Genomic DNA, 21021 nt, shown 5'->3' with positions numbered 1-21021 from the left:
TTTTCTTCTTCTTCTTCTTCTTCTTGTTTATTTTTTTTTCTTATTTTAATTTGAGAAAAAAAAAACGACAATTACATGTGTGGTAATAAAATAATCTCTCGAGATCAACGAACACTTAATGTTAATTATTTTGTGCGTGTGTGTGTATGCGTGTATGTTGCATGTCAAAAATAAATTGTACTGATAATAATTATTAAAAATAAAAATTATTAAAAATAATAATTATGAAAAATAATAATTATTAATTATTAATGATTAACGACTAATCCAATAATTATAATAATAATATTAATATTAAAAAAAAAAAATGATTAATTATTAATAATTAACGAATGGTGAATAATTAATTAAATAATTAATAATTATTTGTGAATATTTTTAAAAAGTGTAAAATAAAATGAAGAAGAAATTGCACAATACTCACTTAATGTATTGATAGTTGGATACGATATAGATTAATTAATAATAATAATAATAATTATTATTATTATTATAACGAGTTATTTGATTATTAATTATGAGTAATGAGTATTAAATTAATTAATGATATATAAAAAAAAATATATAACAAATTGTATGGACAAAAATCCTAAGTGACGAATAGTTTGTTATTAAAATTAAAAAATTATTCGAGCAAACTGCACACATACACACACGATACAATTTTTTTTATTACACACGCGTTTTATATACATGACGATTGTTATAGAAGCTAAAAGATAACTCCAGACAAGATGTGGTATAAAAAATAAAAAAAAAAAAAATTAAGAATGAATACCTAATTAATGTGGGACATAATATTTTATAATTAAACTTTTGTACAGAATAAATAAATACTTGTACTGTGGACCAATATATCTATCATTTAATTAACACCTATCATTTAAATTGGGCATTTAATTTTTTTATTATTATTAAAGTGACAAGCTTAATTTAAACTGTCCTATAAAAATAAGTTTTGTTTTATTTTATTGGATATAAAAATTACTTGGATGAGTTTTTGGTCAACGGAATTATAATTACACGGTTTTTAGCCTCCGGTATTCGCCACCACCGGCCGGCTTTGTGTTCCTGACCTACGCCGACGATCAAGTTTTTCCCGTCTGGTGTAAACACAAGAGAATTGATAAATCCAGTTATTTTTACTTCAAAAAGGAGTTTGAGCGATTTGAATGAGTCTTCGCAGTGCCACAATTTAACATTGCCGTCTCTCGAACCTGAAATAATAAATTAAGTGGATTAATTAAATTTTTGGTAATTTTTTTTTTTTTTAATTTTAATATTCGAATCGAGGGAAAATTCATTTTAATAATTTAAATATCTATCGAAATTTAAATGATATTACGGTCGGTTTTAGGTCACGTTGTAATTTATATGAAAGCCAGTAATTAATTGCTTTATCGCGGTTTTTTCTTCACAGGTAATTTATCGGAAATCATAAAACAATTTCGAGTTTTAATATCATTAAAAATGATAATTATAAAATAATTTCAATTTTTTTTTAAATAAAAAAAAAATAATAGTAATAACTAACAACCTTGCAGTCACTATGTGACTTGTGAAATATAAATAATTAAAATTTTGCTTTATTAAATAATGACTCTTGTTAAATTGCACTGTACTTTCTTAACTATTGACATTTTTAAAGATATAAGGTCATCCCGATGTTACACTTATCAAGAGCTTTCATTTGAGTACTTACATGCATTTTTGATATATTTTTCATATATATATATATATAAGATATATGAAAAATTGATGTCGGTGCTCAAATAAAAGGTCTCGATGAGTGTAATGTCGGAATGAGCTTATATCTTTAAAAATGTCAATATTTCACAAGATACAAGGTCATTTCTTAATTATTAACATTTTTAAAGATATAAGCTAATCTTGATGTTACACTCATCAAGAGCTTTCATTTGAGTACCCACATGCATTTTTGATATATTTTTCATATATACATATATATAAATATATAAAATATATGAAAAAAATGATGTGGGTACTCAAATAAAAGGTCTCGATGAGTGTAATATCGAAATGAGCTTATATCTTTGAAAATGTCCATATTTCACAAGATACAAGGTCATTTCTTAATTATTGACATTTTTAAAGATATAAGCTAATCTTGATGTTACACTCATCAAGAGCTTTCATTTGAGTACCCACATGCATTTTTGATATATTTTTCATATATACATATATATAAATGTATAAAATATATGAAAAAAATGATGTGGGTACTCAAATGAAAGGTCTTGATGAGTGTAACATCAGAATGAGCTTATATCTTAAAAAATGTCAATAATTCACAAGATACAAGGTCATTTCTTAATTATGTATCTAGAGATAGAGCATTTTCGAATGCAGCCTAAATACTTATTATCATAAATTAAATATTGATGAGAATGATATGAAACCTTGAAAAGGCACAAATTCAAGTTAAGAACTTTGCAATGATCCTAAATTTCACTAAAAATTATTAATAATAATAATAATAATAACCTGAAGCCACTAAATCAGTATTTAATAAGGCAGCAATACTGGTGATCCACATTGGTTCTCCATTAGTTGCATCAACACCATGAGCAGGTGCTAACGAGTACTTAGGCGTCTTCTTCATAACGTTCCATAAACACAGCTGGCCGTTGTCACCGCAACTCAGAAAATGTTGGTCATTAATAAACTTAACAGAGTCAACGCTGCTACTGCTCTCAACGTCATTAAATATTAATTGTGACTCTTGTACTATTTTCCATAATCTTATTGATCTGTCGTATCCACCGCTCGTTATGCAACGTTCCTGTGTCATTGCATCTATCGACGTAATAGGACTTTGATGACCGAAGCTGAAAACAACATACACGGTCAATATCAATAAATTAACTTCTATCAATAGTTTAGTTAAATCCTAAAAAATTAATCTAGTCTATAATACTAAAAATAGTGAATATAAATTACTGAAGATAGGAACTAACAGAGATTCGACGTATGCCATGTCATCTAGGTTCCAAACATTGACACTTCTGTCTTCGGACGCCGAGTACAGAGTATGTGTGTCACGGCGAAAAGCCAGACCAGTTACACTCCCCCGATGTTTTGTTAAATTTTTAATCAGCGTTAAATTGTCTGGATTGTAGACTTTGATATCGTTGGATTTAGCCTGCCCGACTGTGAAAAATTTATCATCCGAACTTACTGCCATGCAGAGTATCGATTTAGCTTCTTTCTTATTCTTCTTGGCACTTATCACATGTATTTTTTTTCTGTCACTCAAAGACCCTGAAATTTAAATGAATAAGTAAATACTTTATTTGTAATCAAACCTTCTCAATTTATACATGACATTAAATTTAGCTGTCACTTGACAAATTTTTAATTTTATTTGACTGTTAAATTATTTTAAAAAAATTGCATTTTTAATTTTTTTTTAATTTCTACATGTCAATTATTTTTTCTTAATTTATTTTTTAACAAAAGTTCTAAAAATTATTAAATATCTGCTAAATTAATTTTCATAATTAATACTCACATTTTACAATAGTGCCGTCTTTAGACCCGCTGAATAAAAATTTTCCATTACTGGAAACACACAGACAAGTTATAGAGTCACGGTGGTTTTTGCATTTTAAATCAATTAAATCTTCGTGGCCTGTGTAATGACTTGCTACGGTTTTTTTCAACCGACCTTTTTCTTCCAAGTATTCTTCTTGTAGCCGACGCGCGACAATGTCTTCTACATCATCCTGATCTCCAGTTTGTACTATTAAATAATTTATAAAAATTATTACTATTATTATTTTTATCTCAAGATATGATTAATGAAATTATACCTTCTGCTTTTAATTTAGACAAGTGAAGTTTCGCTAACTTAACACGTCTCTCCTCAGCAGTTTCTTGTTCATCATCGGACTCGAAATCTGCAGCTCTTCCTTTTGCTTCCAATCTTTAAATTTTAATTAAAATTTATACATTTTTTTTTTAATTATCATACAAAAAATAAACAACTTCTGACAATTTTATGAGTAATTACTTTGAAAAATTTTGATAACATTAAAGTTGATTATTTTTTAGTTATTTTTGACAAATAAATTTGTTCTAAAAAATTATTTATAAAAAATTGCATTTTTAATTTTTTTAAATTTCTACGTCAATTTTTTTTGCCATAATTTACTTGTCAAAAATATTTTTTAAATTATCAAATATCTGCTAAATTAATTTTTATTAATTTTTGAATAAATTTCTTATAATAATAAAGTTAACCATTTTTAATTTTTCAATTTTGTTTCATTTATTAAATTGGAAAAAATGTTTTTTTTTTGTAAATTACACTTAAAGTTTTTCAATTTTTTTACAAATGAAATTTTTATTTTTTTAAAATAATTCTTTCAATAAAAATAAAAATTTTAAATGTTGGCTAACTTAATTTAAAAAATAAATAAAAAAAACATACTTTTTGTAATTTTCTTCAGCAAATTCTTCATCACTACTGGCAATACTGTCATCGTCATTATCTCTTTTATATTTTTTACTTATTTTATTATTTTGATCACTAGTTTTATTCTTCGGGGTTTCATTGACCTAAAAAAAATTAATTTATTAATGACATTAAAGTTAGCAGTCACTTGACCATTTTTTTACTTTTTTTAACAAACAAATTTGTTCAAAAAAATTATTTTAAAAAAAATTGCATTTTGAATTTTTTAAAATTTCTACATGTCAATTTTTTTTTGCAATAATTTATTTGTCACCAAAATTATTAAATATCTGCTAAATTAATTTTCATTATTTATTAAGGTAAAAATTTGAATTTTAAAAAATATGATACTGAAATTGACAGACACAATTTTTAAATTAAAAAATACAAAAATTTAACATTTATAAAAATAACTTACAAAAAAAATTTTATCACTAATTACTTAAAAAATAAAATTAAAAAAAAACAGCTGTTGACTTCAGTATCAAATTTTAATAAATAAATAAACAATAAAACAACCTTTCGTTTACGATTGCCCTGACCATGCTTTTTACGAACAATCGATGACATTTTCACAATATTTCTTGAATAAATTTTTTAAATATAAAAAACTATGTTAGGTAAAATATTACCTAAAATTTTAATTAGAAAAAATAATTTAACAATACACAATTAATTACTACAGAGCAATAATTGTTAACACACGTGCTTTTTAGAGGTTACAAGTTAGTAAATTCGCTCCGAATTCTTCAGATTATACAAAAGTACTGGACAACACAGCGAAATATTTTATGTTCACTCCGACAGGTGGCGCGCTCGGTAGTTTTTAGTCCAATAATATTTTTTGGCGCTCCAGAATTTTTTAAAAGTATATATATAAATTTTTATCATACTGAAGTTAGTAATCAGCTGTCAATTTAATAAATTATCGTAACAAATTAATTACAATAATAAAAATACTTTTAATTGTAATAATTAAATTGTTAAACAATTAAAAAAAAATTTTTTAATGTTTGTTAAAGTCAGTGTCATAAATTTTTAATAAAAAAAGTGAATAAATAAAAGTGAAGAAGATAAAAAATAAAATTACAAAGTTATTATTATAAATTTATTCATTTCTCATAAAATTTTACATAATTAAAATAATTTCAAAAAGTAAAATTATAAATTAAAGTGTGATGTCTAATAATTGAGTAATTATCACTAAAGATGACGAAAGTTTTCAAAAAATAATGAAAATCCATATGATGGAAATAATATATTTATTACACAAGTAAGTTAATAATTATTACTTCCTAATATTAATTATTATTTAATAATAACATTAATTATTCAGTTAATATTTATTTTAAATATTTTGACCTATGTACACGTTTATTATTCAATTACTTTGTTTTAAATATTTAATGTCAGCTAGTAATAAATTATAAACAACTTGTTAGAATAATTCCATTTTTTTTTTTATATTTAATGTGATTTAAACTTTTCTTTACCGTGAGAATAAACGTTTCGTCGAAATTGTGAATAACAAAGACGTGATGTATTTTTTAGAAATAATTAATAATAAAAAAAATAATTATAATTTAACAAGAGTGATGACAAATTAACTCTGATTTATACAGTAATTCTGAAAATATTTACACTTGAATAATAATAAAATTACAGTAAAATTTAATTTAGTACTGGCAATTAATTATTATTAACATAATATATGTATAATAAATAGTACAGATTTTAATTTATTTAACTAAATTACACATTTGTGTTTGAAACACTGCGCGTTGGGTAAATTTATTTTAATTAAAATAATTAGTTTTTTAAAAATATATTAATATGTGGGCTTTAAATATTTCAACTGATACGTACGAGAGTTAACGCTTATTTAATTTTTTTTGACATCAAAGTTAGCAGTCACAAAATAATTTTTTAATTTTTTGTAACAAAAAATTTTGTTCCAAAAAATTATTTTTAAAAAATTGCATTTTTATTTTTTTAAATTTCTATGTCAATTTTTTTTTTCATTTTTTTTTTTTATCATTCATTTGTAAAAAAAATTCTTAAAATTATTAAGTATCTGCTAAATTATTTTTAACTTTTTTATGACATTAAAGTTTACAGTCACAAAATAATTTTTTAATTTTTTTAACAAACAATTTTGTTCCAAAAAATTATTTTTAAAAAATTGCATTTTGTATTTTTTAAATTTCTACGTCATTTTTTTTTTTATAAATTTTTTTTGTCATTATTCATTTGTTAAAAAAATTCTTAAAATTATTAAGTATCTGCTAAATTATTTTTATGACATTAAATTTAGCAATCACTCAATAATTTTTTAATTTTTTTTAACAAACAATTTTGCCCCAAAAAATTATTTTTAAAAAATTACATTTTGTATTTTTTAAATTTCTACATGTCAATTTTTTTTTGTCATTAATTGTTAAAAAAATTTTTTAAATCATTATCTGCTAAATTATTAACTTTTTTTTTCCTCTGATAATTTCAACAAAAAAAATTTTCTTACATACACATACAATAATTCTAATTAAAAAAAAAATAATAATAATCAACGTCTTTGTAATCACCTATTAGAAAAATGATAAAAAAATTTTTTTTTCGTCAAAAAAAAAAACAGTTCTTTATATTTAATTAATTTTTTATTATTATTAATTATTTTTGTTATATGCATCAAGAGTATGTACATGATAATATAAGCTGTACAACTTTTCGACAACGCACCGTAAAAATTTAATTACAGATAATTTATAATAGTAATTATAGTAATAATTATAATTATAGTATTCGGTGACGCGCGCGTAAATAATTGCGGGTAAGAAAAAATAAAAATAAATAAAACATAAAGACTGTTTAAGGTAATTGCAACGTAATAAAAGACGGAAAAAAAATTTATACAAATAATTATTTATACATCTGCTAAAATGTGTATTAAATTTTTTCGTAATTAATCAAGTATTACAGATAAAAATTGTAACATTGACACATTAAAAACAAAAAAATTAATTTTTTTTCTATTAATGTCGTGTATGTGTATGCACTCAAGTTAATTAAAATAAAAGAATTTACAGCACTTTATGCACAAAAAAATAATAAAAAATATATATTTTTTTATATATCGTAGCGTCATTAAAGGCAATTAATTTATTTTTGAACGCGCGCGCGCATTTCATACACAATTATATTAATAATTAATTAATTAATTAATTAATAGTTGTAACTATAATTATAATAATTAAATACCGTAACAATAAAAATCCTACATGAAGTGTTTTTTTCCAGATTTTTTTTTCGGTTTTCTTTTTAGTATTTATTTTTGTACAGAAAAAAACACCGAGTCCTAATTAATTGCTATATATGAGGCATAAAAAAATGTATGTTTTTTTTTTTTTTTTCTAGAGTATCGCTTGCTTACATAATTATAAATAATTGATAATTACATAAGTTTTAATCGACGAGGAAGAAATGTGTAGCGGCGGTGAGGGAGACATATCAAATGAGATGGTACATAATTGGAGTTAACGCAGTCACACTTGCACTCATGAACACATTCATTTGTATACACATACAGACATTTTCTGAGTGTGAAAGCGTATGTGTATTATATCCATAATGTATCGACATGCATACACTAAGTTTCACACTGAGGACGGTAGTAAGAAAAATCACTACGTATTGGCATTCGATGGTGGTGGAGGCCTTCGATCATAATCGCGTCTGTTGGGTCTCCAGTCACTCGGATAACCACCACCACCCCCGCCATCTCCAAGGTAACCCCTATTTCTATAATGTCCAGACGGTGGCATTTCTCCCGGTGGGTAATTTCCTATCCCGCCGCCGCTGTTATAACTACCTGCTCCTACTGGTCCGCCGTACCCGTAGTTATTTGGCGGTGGTGGACCTGATGAGTATCTTTGATAATAATCACTGGAAAAAAAATTTAGTAAGATTTTATAAATCCTGATAAAATTTTAATTATTAGTTTATTTTAAATGATTGTTAGGATGATAAATACCTTCTTTTATCATTTATGTGCATTCTGTCACGTTCTCTTTCTCGATCACGATGATAACCTGCAGACACTCTTCCACCGTATTCAACGAATCTATCTCGCTTGTGATCGAATCTATAAAATAAAAAATTAATAAAAATAACGATTTATTTTTATTAAAAATTAATTATAAAAAAAAATTTTTGTAAATTTCTAGATATGAAATTTTTTCATCTATATTATTAAGAGAATAAGAAAAATTTTGTTTCCAGGATAGTCATCAGATAAAATGCTTTGTTTCTAGATACATAATTAAGAAATGACCTTGTATTTTGTGAACTATTGAGATTTTTAAAGATATAAGCTCATCCCGATGTTACACTCATCGAGACCTTTCATTTGAGTACCCACATCAATTTTTCATATATTTATATATATTATATATATTTATATATGAAAAATGTATCAAAAGTGCAAGTGGGTACTCAAATGAAAGCTCTTGACGAGTATAACATCGGGATGAGCTTATATCTTTAAAAATGTCAATTGTTAAAATAGTACAGTGCAATTTAAAATAATTAAGAAACGAACTTGTATCTTGAGAACTATTGACATTTTTAAGGATATAAGCTCACCCCGACATTGCACTCATCAAGAGCTTTCATTTGAGTACCCACATCAATTTTCATATATTTATATATATATTATATATATGTATATATGAAAAATATATGAAAATGCATGTGGGTACTCAAATGAAAGCTCTTGAACAGTGTAACATCAAGATGAGCTTATATCTTTAAAAATGTCAATAGTTAAGAAAGTACAGTGTAGTTTAACATAATTAAGAAACGATCTTGTATCTTGAGAACTCTTGAAATTTTTAAAGATATAAGCTCATCCTGTTACTACACTCATCAAGACCTTTCATTTGAATACCCACATCAATTTTTCATATATTTATATATATATATATATATATATATATGAAAAATATATCAAAAGTGCAAGTGGGACTCAAATGAAAGCTCTTGAAGAGTGTAACATCAAGATGAGCTTATATCTTTAAAATCGTCAATATTTAAAAAAGTAGTGCAATTTAACAAAAGTCATTATTTAATAAACTAAAATTTTAATTTTTTTATAACCTTAAATAATAAATAAATAACTAACCTATCTCTTGGATCTCTAGAATCACGCCCAGGCCAATGATCATCATCCCGTCCACTGTAGTGTCCTCCAACATTATACCCTCCACTATCACGCCTAATCCTCTCATCCTTCCCACCTAGCCTGTCCATTCCCCTATCGTGCATCCTGTCCCTCTCTCTATCTCTATCCCTATCCCTATCCCTATCTCTTTTCCCCTCTTTATTATGTTTCGACGTCTCCTTGGCATCCTTCTGTCTCAAGCTATCACTTCCACTGACACTATTCCCACTATTAGAATTACTATTAGACCCCAGAGGCACGGGAGTCGCGGAGGAAGCTACAGAAGCCGAGGAAGTCGTGGTGGTCGTAGCAGTAGTCAAGGTAGCCGATCCAGTGGTAGCTGACCCGGAATGCCTATTATTAGCATTGCCATGATGATGATGGTGATGATGATTCCCAGCCAAATGTTTCTTACTAGGCAACCCACTATTCGGTGAATTCTCCTCAACTTCCTCAGGGAACCTTCGCTTCACAGGCCTTGCCTCTTTGGAAGGATTAGCCGCAGTCTCTCCTGGCGGGTGTTTCTCAACAGTATGCTTTTGTGAAGTCTCCTCTTTTTTCTCCGGACTGGACAATAAATTAGACCCAGAATCATCTTGCCTTTCCCGCGTAGCATGTTTATAAAGCTTGTACAATTTTTTCGCATCATACTCCGTAAATTTAGACACAAAGTACCACAAATTACTCCGCCACTCTTTTATCTGCTCCGGATCTTTATACTCAGACAAACAAGTATTAATTTGATTCCCAATCTGAACAAGATACTGTCTAGTATGAGCAATCCTTTCCTCCTCACTAAGCGACTGATCCGGCTGATTAAGCGCCTTAAGGGCCTTCTTAACCGGCCGCATTTTTTCCTTGCACTCATTAAAAACCGAAGGGTCCAAATCACCCAGAACATCAAGAGCACGTGGTTCATTATTCGCCGTAAAATGCATAGGCCCAGTAGCCAAAGCAGACCCGCCCTGTTTGCTCCGTCTAGTTTTCTTCCCCTCCTTTTTCTCCTTCTTCATCTTCTTCTCCTTCTTCTTATCCTCAGGGGTAACAACTGACCCAGTGCCTGTCACAGCAAGCCCACTATCGCTCATATCATCCTTAACATCCTTCTTGACCCCAACATCCGGCTCTTCCTTCTTAACACTAACCACCGGCTTCTCCCCTTTGACCTTAGGTTTCTTATTCTCATCTCCAGAGCCAGCACTGGCGCCCCCAGGACTGTCATTATCCTCCACCAGTTCCTTCGTAATCGCAGATTTAATTTCTTTAGGCTTCCTAGGCTTGCGCATCTTCCTAGTCAGCCCGTGCTTCATGTCCATCTGCCTTTTAAGAATCTTCAATAAATACTCAGCGCGAGCATTGAGCTGTTTGACTTGTGGCTTGTTATCACCAGGAAGAATTTTATCCCCAAGTTTAAGACTCGGGTCCATTTTAATAGCCTCCCAAGATCCCATACCGTGTATATAAATCCCCCTTAACAATCTAGAGTCATCCTCAGAGCTCCACTCGCAGTCAAAATTAGCAGGCTTTAATTTAACATCTAAATGCCAATTAGCACGTTGTTCCTCATCTTCAGGCAAAGCTTGATCAAGCGGTTCTAATTCTTTCTCAGCCGCAGAAAGCGACTTGGCATTGACCATAACTCCCGCTAACTTAAAAGTAGGCCCTCGCCCACGCTTGCGACCTTTTCCCTCCTTCTTAACCTTCTCCTCCTTATCCCTTCCGTCTTTACTCGCGGTTTCAAACTCAGCGATGCAAGCATCACACCTGGACTTCATCAGCTCTCCAAGGTACCGCAACTCGACCATAGGCTTCTCTTGTAACTCAGCATCAGCAGCAATGTCATCAAGCCGCTTTAACGGAGCCGGGAATTTTTTATAACTCTTGATAAATCTCCTGATTTCAACATCAGTAAAACTCTTAATGGACTCTCTAGGCTGCATCCGAGGCCTGCCTCTTTTCTTCGGGCGTTCGTCATCAGACCCATCAGCATCGCTACCCACACTATCATCCCCCTCATCACTCTCTTCATCGCTCTGAGCTTTGCGTCTTTTTCTCTTCCCGTCATCTTTACTCCCCCGATTATTCATCTGCTGCAAAGTCTTCCTACTTCGCGGTGGCAAGTACAAATCTTCCATCTCCTTACACTTTTCATCCTGCTCAATCTTCTTTCTAAAATTCTCGGGAATTATTTCCGCCCAATCTTTGCTATCTTCTCCATTATCAGGATTATCGACCTCCATAGCCGGCTCAGTGGACTCTTCTTCAAAAGCGAAGCTGGCGATCTTAAAAGCCGAGAGCAGCTCATCGCCAACAGTAGCTGGAGCGCTGCTGTCGTCTCTGGTCTCAGCTCGCCGTAAAATGTCATCAATATCACACTTGGGCTCCTCGTCGCCCTCCTCCTCGTCTTTGAAGAGCTCATCTGCTCCGAACTTGAGAATGGCATTCAAATCTCCTTTGTTAAAAGGATTGCTGCCGGAAGCTTTCTTGTCTAGCACAGTCCTACCGGTGGTGTCCATCCGCTGGATCACCAAGTGGTCGAGGACCATTTTCTTCTTAGCTCGCTCGACTATTTCTTCTTCGACGGAATTTTTGGTCACCAGCCGGTAAATATTTACTTGATTTTTCTGGCCGATACGGTGAGCACGGGCTTGGGCTTGCAAGTCGTTCTGGGGATTCCAGTCAGAGTCAAAAATTATCACAGTGTCAGCGGTCGCTAAGTTAATACCAAGTCCACCGGCGCGGGTTGACAATAGGAAGCAAAAATCAGTGGATCCCTCGGCATTGAAGTGGTCTAACGCTTGCTTTCTAAGCTCGCCTTTTATGCTACCGTCCAGTCGCTGAAATGGAAAGTGTCGCTTTTGAAGATACTCACCCAGTATGTCCAACATTCTGACCATCTGGCTGAATATCAATACTCTATGCCCGGTTTCTCGCAAGCGGACTAATAATTTGTCGAGTAAAACCAATTTACCGGAGCCACGAATTATTTGCTGTAAATAATCCTCAACGTCGTCTTTCTTTTCACGATCGTAGTCCATGGGTTTGGTTAAAAATGCATGGTTGCAACATTTCTTTAATTCTACTACGATATTTATAAAAGTCATTGTTGAACCCTTGACACCTTTGCGCAAAGCATTGTAATTTTTTGTCAATATCCATTTGTAGTACTGCTTCTGCAAAGCCGTCATTTCTACGCGCAATATCTGGTCGACTTTGGCGGGCAAGGATTTTTCTACGTCCTTCTTTACACGCCGGATAATAAACGGCTCTAGTTGCTTGTGTAACTTGGGGTACCCTTTTTGCGCAGAGTTGCCGTGCTCCTTCTCGAATTCCTCCCAGTCGGCAAATTTATTCGGCATTATGAAGTGCAAAAGAGCCCACAGTTCTTTCAGGCTGTTTTGCAGAGGGGTACCGGTGATCAAGAGTCGGTGGTCGGTTCTAAATTCGCTTAGGGCTTTGTATAAGAGAGAGTCGTCGTTTTTTAGTCGGTGAGCCTCGTCGACTAGAAGCACTGCCCAGTCCAGTTGACCTAATAATAATTTGTCTTTTAGGACTATTTCGTAGGTTGTAAGGATTGCGTTGAATTTTAATCTTTTGGTACCGTAGTAACACCACTCGTATTGGCGAATCTGTAAATTAATAAATTTTTTTTTTTTTTTATGAAAATTTATTTAGCAGATTTTTGATTGATTTTTTAATTTTTGTAATAAATTATGGCAAAAAAAATTTTTATTTAGAAATTTAAAATTCAATTTTTTGAAAAATAATTTTTTAGAACAAATTTATTTATTAAATATAATTAAAAAATAGGGTAATTATTTACAAGTTGGGTCTACCATTTTCATTTTCATTTTTTTAACGAAATTGTTTTTTCAAAAATATATAAAAAAAATGAATTAAAAAAAAAAAGTTGATTATCACAATTTTAACAAATTTATAAATTTTTTAGAAAATTGTGATATTCAACTTTTTTTTTTTAATTGTTCGTTTTTTTATGTACTTTTAAAAAAAAAAATATATAAAAAAAAGATAAAATAGAAATTTTATCCAAAAATATGAGCCAAAATTTTTTCCAATTTTTAAAACAAGCAAAATAAAAAAAAATTAAAAAATGTTAATTTTTCGACCAGATATGGCCAAAAATAAATTTAACCTCACTTGTAAATAATTACCAAAATTAATTTAGCAGATATTTGATTATTTTTTAAATTTTTGTAACAAATTATGGCAAAAAAATTGAAATTTAAAAATGCAATTTTTTAAAACAAATTTATTTATCAAACAAAATTAAAAAATAGTCAACTGACTACTAACTTTAATTTCATTATTTTTTTAAATAAATTTAATTAATTAAATAAAAAAAAATATACTTACAATATCACGGGAAGTTACATCACCTAAATAAGTAACAAAATTCATATCAGGTGCCCATAAAGTCATCTCACGTTGCCAGCATGTCATTGTCGACAGTGGTACGACCAATAAAAATGGCCCGTGAATTTGATGAGTGTGAAATAAATAATAAAGGAAGCATATTGTTTGGATAGTTTTACCTAATCCCATTTCATCTGCTAAAATTACACTGAAAGAAAAAAAAATTGTTATAAAAAAAATTAAACAATTATTTATACTAAAAATAATTTAACAAAAAAAAATTAAACAAACTTTTATACTAAAAATAATTTAGCAAAATTTTATGCTAAAAATAATTTAACAAAAAAGTACCTATTGTCTTTGCACCACGAGTGAATCATCCAGTTAAGACCATCCATCTGATAATCACGAAGAATTAAATCCTTCCTCTCACCACCCAGATACGTGGGTTGCTCTTTAACATGATGGAACTTTGGTCGTTTTCCAGGAGTCTTGGTATGTCTGCTGGGTGTCCTCTTGGAATCCTCACGATCGCGGAACTCTTTAATCTTATCGGGCCACTTTTTGACAATGAGCGCGCCATCTTCCCACGTAGCGTCTGCGTAAGGCAAGCTCTCCCATTTGCAGTAATAATCCGGGTACTCAGATTCAGGCTTTTTGTACTCGGCAATTATCCTTTCCACGTTGTTGTAACTCTTGAGAAGCTCCTGCTGCAACTCCAGCTGACACTCGAAGTAATCAATATCCTCGGGCCCGGCGTACGCTCGCCATTGTTTTATTTCAGTATCACGTTTTATAAAATTGTCTAATTTTTTTAACCCTTTAACTTTTTGTGCTTTGAGTGACTCTTCTGACTCCCACGTGTTGTGTATGTGGGACCATCCCTTCCACTTAATCAGGTACTGAACTTGACTTTCTTCTTTATTTGATTCGTCTTCGTGTTTTGGTACATTCGGGTCGCCGTTTTCCTCAACAGCGTAGACAGTGGTCACATTACCCGTTACTGAAAATCAATAAAAATTATTATATCAAGTATCACCATTCATCATTCTCATTTAATTACAATCAATTGAGGAATTATAATAGAATAAAATATCATACCTCCTTTTTTTCCTATTCTTTGTGCTAGAATTCGCTCAATTGTTTCGGCATTGTCAGCTGGATCCAATTGATTTGATGGCTGTGAAGCTCCTTCATCAACATCAACTAAATCTTCACTGGCTGTGCCTTCGTCGCTTTGTTCTTTATAACTAACAGCTGCTGTTCCTGCTCTTCTTGAAGCAACATGTCTAAAAAAAATTTTTTTTTTTATTTTTATGAAGAAAATTTTTGGTAATTATTTACAAGTGAGGTCAACCTCATTTTTGGCCATAACTAGGTGAATTAACATTTAAAATTTATTTTATGGCAATTTATGATAAAAAATGTCGGGAAAAAAAAATAAATAAAAACTTTAATAGCTTTTTTCCTTTCAAAAGTTGCAAAAAATTTTGGCTCTCATATTTTTGGATAAAATTTCTATTTTATTTTTTTATATATATATTTTTTTTTAAAAGTAGATAAAAAAACGGACAATTAAAAAGAAAAGGTTGAATATCACAATTTTCTAAAAAATTTATAAATTTTTTTTTTAATTTTTTAAAATTGTGATAATCAACTTTTTTTTTAATTGTTCATTTTTCAAAAAAAAAAAAGATATATCAATAAAATCAAATAGAAATTTCGTTCAAAAAAATAAAAATAAAAATTGACCCTACTAGTAAATATTTACCAATTTTTTTTTCGTTATTTTGAAGAAAATAAAGATTTTGATAGCTTTTTTGCGTTCAAAAGTTGGAAAAAATTTGGGCTCTCATGTTTTTAGATCAAATTTTTATTTTATCTTTTTTGATGTTTTTGATATATTTTTTTTTTTATTAAAAAAAAAAAGTTTAATAACACAATTTTCTAAAAAACTTATAAATTTTTTAAAAAATTTGTAAAGTTGTGATAATCAATTTTTTTTTTTTTAATTGTTCATTTTTCAATCTATTTAAAGAAAAAAATATCAATAAAATCAAATAGAAATTTCGTTCAAAAAAATTAAAATAAAAATTGACCTCACTTGTAATATTTACCAAATTTTTTTAAATAAAAATTAATTAAAAATAATTTCTTTTTTTATTATTTTGAATAGTACCTTCGATTATCATCACTATCAAAAGATGAATTATCAGAAGACGCTGACATAAGCCGTCGCTGTTTTTTTTTCGAGCGCGCTTCTTTAGCTTTTTGAGCAGCTCGCCTGTTTATCGACTTACTAGCAGGAGGTGGTCGTCGGTTTTCAAAATCCTCCGAGTCTGAATCTCCAGAAGATTCAGAGTTCCAAGAATTTTGGCTACTGTGTAACAGAAAAAAAAATAAACTTCAATAAAAAAAAAATCGATTCACAATAACAATACTAAAACATTATATTAAAAGACTGTTCTTAAGAGTAATTAAATGCAAGTGAAAAAAAATTACTGAGTACCCGTACACAATAATTGATAAGAAGAATCATATTACTGTTTTGAAATGCTGAAGCTTGTTTGTTTGCGTGCATTACATGAATAAATTATGTAAACGAAAATAGATACCGATTCTGGATCCTGGTTAATTAAAAAAGCAGATAAAATAAAATAAAAAAAAAAAAGTAAATGACGGTGTTACCTACCTCTTTTTCTTAAGTTTTTTACGGTTATCGTTATCGCTCTCACGTGAGGTGGCGTTTGCGGTATCGAGTCTCTCAGGACCCTTCCTGGATCTGCCAGACCTCCTGATCCCGTAGATATCGGGATTGTCATCCCACTCGCGATTGGACTCGCGGCGGCTTTTGATTTTAGCCGAGGCACTGTTACTCGAGGAGCTTTTTCCGCTCTGAAAACTATCATTTTGTGCAGGTGGGTCGGATTTATCCGACTTGGCGGAGTACTCAGACGCTACTGAAGCCGCTGAGGAATTTGAACCGCCACTACTTGATGAGCTAGAGTCACTTTTGGGTCCAACGAGGATTCAATGAGTATTTTTAAGTACAATATCAAAGTGAAATTAATAACAAACAACACATGTGGCCTCTAATTGATCAATAACATCATAGTAGCGTTGAATAATTTTATATTAAAGGGGGAAGTCCATGTAAAATTTTCAAAAAATCAATTTTTTTATTTTTTTTTTCGATAATCTGAAAACATAGTATGTTGAGCGTGTATAAAAAATAAAATCCCGAGTATTGACGAAGTTATAGTTAATATAATGGAGCGGGCCGGAGTGCGTATTGTAGTGCGTACACGGAAAGAACAAGATGACACTGGATATCATCCCAGATTATACTCAGTGATATCTGTGGTGAAAAAATTTCAGATCGTAGCTAAAAAAAATCCAGATTTTACTGCGTGATATCTGGATTATACTCATTGTAATTTGGATTATACTCAATGTAATCTTAATATAATCACTTAATATAATCTTGGATGATATCCAGTGTCATCTTGTTCTTTCCGGATACTATAACTTTAAATGCGATTATCTCGAAACTTTATTTTTAAAAACTGCTTGTGTTGTAACTCAAAAAGTTATTGATTGATTTGTTTGAAATTTGGTGAGACTTTTCTCTATATTACTATTAGAAAGGTAAACCTAAAATTTCAGATATATTGCGTTGATAAAAAATTTTTTTGGGTTCAAAGAAATAGCTCCAAATTCTGACTTTTTTTTCAAAGGTTTATTTTATATTAAATTTTATACTTTTTTTTTTAATTTTAAAGGTTTATCCTTTCCGTTAATATGTTCTAAAAAGACTTTAATTTTTTTGTTTCAAATCAATGCTTAATGAATGATAAATAGACAAAAAATTATCCTGATTCGTCGTTTTGAAAGGAAAAAAAAAATTACTTTTATACTCTAGAAAGGTTCAATAAACTTTTGTTAAAGTTTAAAAACAATAAAATTATTTTATCACCTTTAAAAATATTTTTAAAAAATGACCGATTTTGAGACTTTTACATGGACTTCCCCCCTTAAAATATACCTTGGATTGTAAGTAGTGTGTTTATTGCAAGTTTGATGAACGTGAGTTAACTTGAGCTACTGAATATATTTCTTTTTAAATGTATATTTTCAGTTTACACTTACCTATCACTCTCAGATCCAGAATTACTACCAGAGGAACTGCTGCTTTGGTCACTTTTACTCTCATTATCCGAATCAGACGCTGACTCTTTGCCAGACTCGGATTCTATCTGCGTTTTCTAAATTAATCATTTACAATTATTTTCAATTTTATAGAATAATTTATGAAATTTATCAATGACCATGTTGTTTGGAGTAAAATAAAAAATTGTGGCTAAAAAAAATTAAAATCCACTGAAGACCAATGATGAACTTTCTAGATGAAAATAGAAAGGTACTTAAGAGTATTACATAATAAATAAATTTATAATTATCAATAATTAATTTTGTTTATTTATTTTTATTAAAACACCTGAAATTTATTTACAAATTAATTATATCGCAGTTTATTACAACAGTAATAAAATATGTAAAAATAATATTACAATACTAGAGTTTTATATTTGTTTAAATGAATACTCAAAATTATTCATCAGTATGTATAGCGCAGTTGTTTTCAACACGTAATACTTAAAAAAAAAATCAATAAAACTGATTATTTATTAAAATAATATTCAACAAAAATATTCATCGAAAAAATTTTTTTGTAGACAAATTTTAATAAAAAATTTTTAATTATTCATTTTAAAATCCTAGCTAGTAACTCATTTATTTAGATAAAATTCGGCAAATCACTCCACGGTGACACATATTTATTTATAATCTCTATTGCAGTAAAAAAAAAAAAAAAAAACATTTATCCAAGACTAAATCATAAAAATGTTTGTTCATTTAAATAATTATTCTCTGAGTTAAAAAAAGAAAAAAAATCTTAAATATATTTAATAATTTTATTTTTACTACGGAGTAAATAATTTTTGGTCTATTGAACACTTTTTTGTAAAATGAATTTGAAAAAAATGAAAATAGTTGATAAATAAATAATTTTTCACAGCAAAAATCAGTACAGAGCCGAGTAAATAAAAGATTTTTCAATTTTTCAGACAGCATTTACTCTAAAAAAAATGAATAAATCTTGAAAATAAAACAGAATATTTGAATAAAATAATAAAGCTTGATTGTCGGAGGACTTAAATGGGTAAAAAAGTAAAAATGACGACGAAAAATGTGTCTCAGTTTGTAGTAAATGCATAAATAAATGGAGTAAACAGCTGTTGTCACAATAAAATGCTGTTGTTGATAAAGTTTGAGCTTAAATTGCAAAAATGGGTCCATCACAAAAAATGAATATCACCGATGGAGAAGATCGAGGATAAACCAAAGAATATGATAAAGTTAAATAATTAGTGGAACATTAATTGTTTAATTGAAAAAAATGTAATAATATACGGATGTAAACAAACGGATAGGTTATTCTTTCGCAGTGAAAATAATATTTGAAAACTTAAAACTTGTGATTTAAAATGTTAAATCCCAAGCGATAAGTTTTGGTAGTGATCCGGCGACCGCGCCCGTAACTCAATAAAATTATTAAAAATATATTTAACAATAATTATTATAAATAATTAGCTTTTTTAAAGGTAATAATAGAGAGATAAAACACATACGGCAACGTGAATATTTGCTTATTCCAAACAACAAAGTCATATTTTAATAATTATTTTCCGGAATTTATAAAATTAACAATATTCAATAGATCGTTGTAATAATAATTAAATAATAAATTACAACAACAATTGATTATTGTGGAGCAGATAAATAGTTAAGTAAGGTAACGATTCTCGCACGAGCCACTCACCTGCATCATTCCGTCTCTACGCGTCTTACCGAAGCTTCAATATCATTCCCCTACTCTAATTCCCGAAAAGAATTGTTATAAATCTCTAAATCAATAATTAATTAACGCAATAGACACTCGAAACACTCACAATATTTAAGACTTTACGTACTATCAACTTGTAACATCGTACAAAAAATATCGAATTCTCACGTACTATATGGTCGCGGGCTTAAGCTCGGACGCCATTTTGTGAACTCACTCGTTCGTTCGTTCGCCTTCCCCTATACCTATCGTGTCGCCATTCCGTTCCTTCGTCGCAGTTAGTTCACCATCCCACCATATTACCCACAATGCAATACGCGCGCGCATATATTACTCAACTGCTCTCTCAGCCCGTTAGTGTCGCTACCGTCTTATGCCGACCAGACTATTGTTTTACTCTACACTCTCTACAAACTTGCTCTCACACTCACATCCGACGTAACGTATGTATGTAAATGTATATTATTACCAGACTGATTACTAACGACCTCTTTTTTTTACTTTCTTTTTATGCACTATTTTTTTATTTTTTACGTAATTACTAACTAAGTGCTCCGAAATTTTTTCATTCTTGCTTTTTTTAATTTTTATGTCAAGTCAAAAATTAAAAAATTTTTTTAATTTATGAATAATTTTAAAAAATAGTTATTTTGAATGAAATAAATTCATGACATTAAAGTTAGCACACTTGATATGATACTAAAGTTAGCCGACGTTTTTAATTATTTGATTTTTTTTATAATAATTAAATTAAAAAATATTTTTTAAAAATTTTACTTATAGTTTTTGAAGTTTTTTACTAGTGACATTTTTTCTAATAATTTTTTCAATAAAAAAAAATTCTAAAAATTTTTAAATGTCAGCTAACTTAATTTTCGTACACTTGATAAGTTTTTAATTTTTTTTAACAAACAAATTTTAAAAAAATTGCAATACTAAAGTTAGCCGACGTTTTTTATTTTTTTTCATTTATTAAATTGAAACAAAAAAATATTTTTAAAAATTGCACTTGTCGATTTTCAAGTTTTTTACAAATGAAAATTTTTT

The 21021-nt window shown here is 29.1% G+C and overlaps 2 protein-coding genes across 3 annotated transcripts; both read right to left on the bottom strand.

The window, feature by feature from the left end:
• Positions 1-936: 936 nt before the first annotated feature.
• On the bottom strand, positions 937-5238 carry LOC123259540 (U3 small nucleolar RNA-interacting protein 2). Its single transcript, XM_044720113.1, has 7 exons — positions 4997-5238; positions 4454-4581; positions 3834-3946; positions 3533-3763; positions 2979-3282; positions 2506-2849; positions 937-1217 (listed from the first exon to the last, which is right to left on the bottom strand). The coding sequence occupies exons 1-7, from the start codon at positions 5045-5047 to the stop codon at positions 985-987; spliced, it is 1404 nt and encodes a 467-aa protein (XP_044576048.1). The 5' UTR covers positions 5048-5238; the 3' UTR covers positions 937-984.
• Positions 5239-7784: 2546 nt separating this feature from the next.
• Positions 7785-20572, bottom strand: LOC123259524 (chromodomain-helicase-DNA-binding protein 1). Of its 2 annotated transcripts, XM_044720076.1 has the most exons (10): positions 19951-20572; positions 18216-18331; positions 16759-17076; positions 16246-16446; positions 15168-15355; positions 14418-15069; positions 14067-14274; positions 9654-13321; positions 8505-8615; positions 7785-8416 (listed from the first exon to the last, which is right to left on the bottom strand). In XM_044720076.1, exons 1-10 carry the CDS (start codon positions 19957-19959, stop codon positions 8158-8160), a joined length of 5730 nt encoding a protein of 1909 aa, XP_044576011.1. In that variant the 5' UTR covers positions 19960-20572; the 3' UTR covers positions 7785-8157. The 2 variants fall into 2 exon arrangements, with proteins under 2 accessions (XP_044576011.1, XP_044576012.1); XM_044720077.1 differs by lacking the exon at positions 16759-17076.
• Positions 20573-21021: the final 449 nt, after the last annotated feature.

The sequence above is a fragment of the Cotesia glomerata genome, linkage group LG2 (genome assembly GCF_020080835.1).
Source record: "Cotesia glomerata isolate CgM1 linkage group LG2, MPM_Cglom_v2.3, whole genome shotgun sequence".
Classification (NCBI taxonomy): Eukaryota; Metazoa; Arthropoda; class Insecta; order Hymenoptera; family Braconidae; genus Cotesia; species Cotesia glomerata.
The sequence above is the reverse complement of the archived record's forward strand: the minus strand, read 5'-3'. Positions and strand labels throughout refer to the sequence as shown.

Coding starts and splice junctions, on each gene's coding strand:
- LOC123259540 (XM_044720113.1), bottom strand. CDS start 5,047: ATGTCATCGATTGTTCGTAAAAAGCATGGTCAGGGCAATCGTAAACGA. Junction 4,582..4,996: donor AGGGCAATCGTAAACGAAAG/GTTGTTTTATTG, acceptor AATTTTTTTTAG/GTCAATGAAACCCCGAAGAA. Junction 3,764..3,833: donor GTCTAAATTAAAAGCAGAAG/GTATAATTTCAT, acceptor ATTATTTAATAG/TACAAACTGGAGATCAGGAT.
- LOC123259524 (XM_044720076.1), bottom strand. Junction 15,356..16,245: donor GATAGTGATGATAATCGAAG/GTACTATTCAAA, acceptor AATTTTTTTTAG/ACATGTTGCTTCAAGAAGAG. Junction 15,070..15,167: donor AAGAATAGGAAAAAAAGGAG/GTATGATATTTT, acceptor ATTGATTTTCAG/TAACGGGTAATGTGACCACT.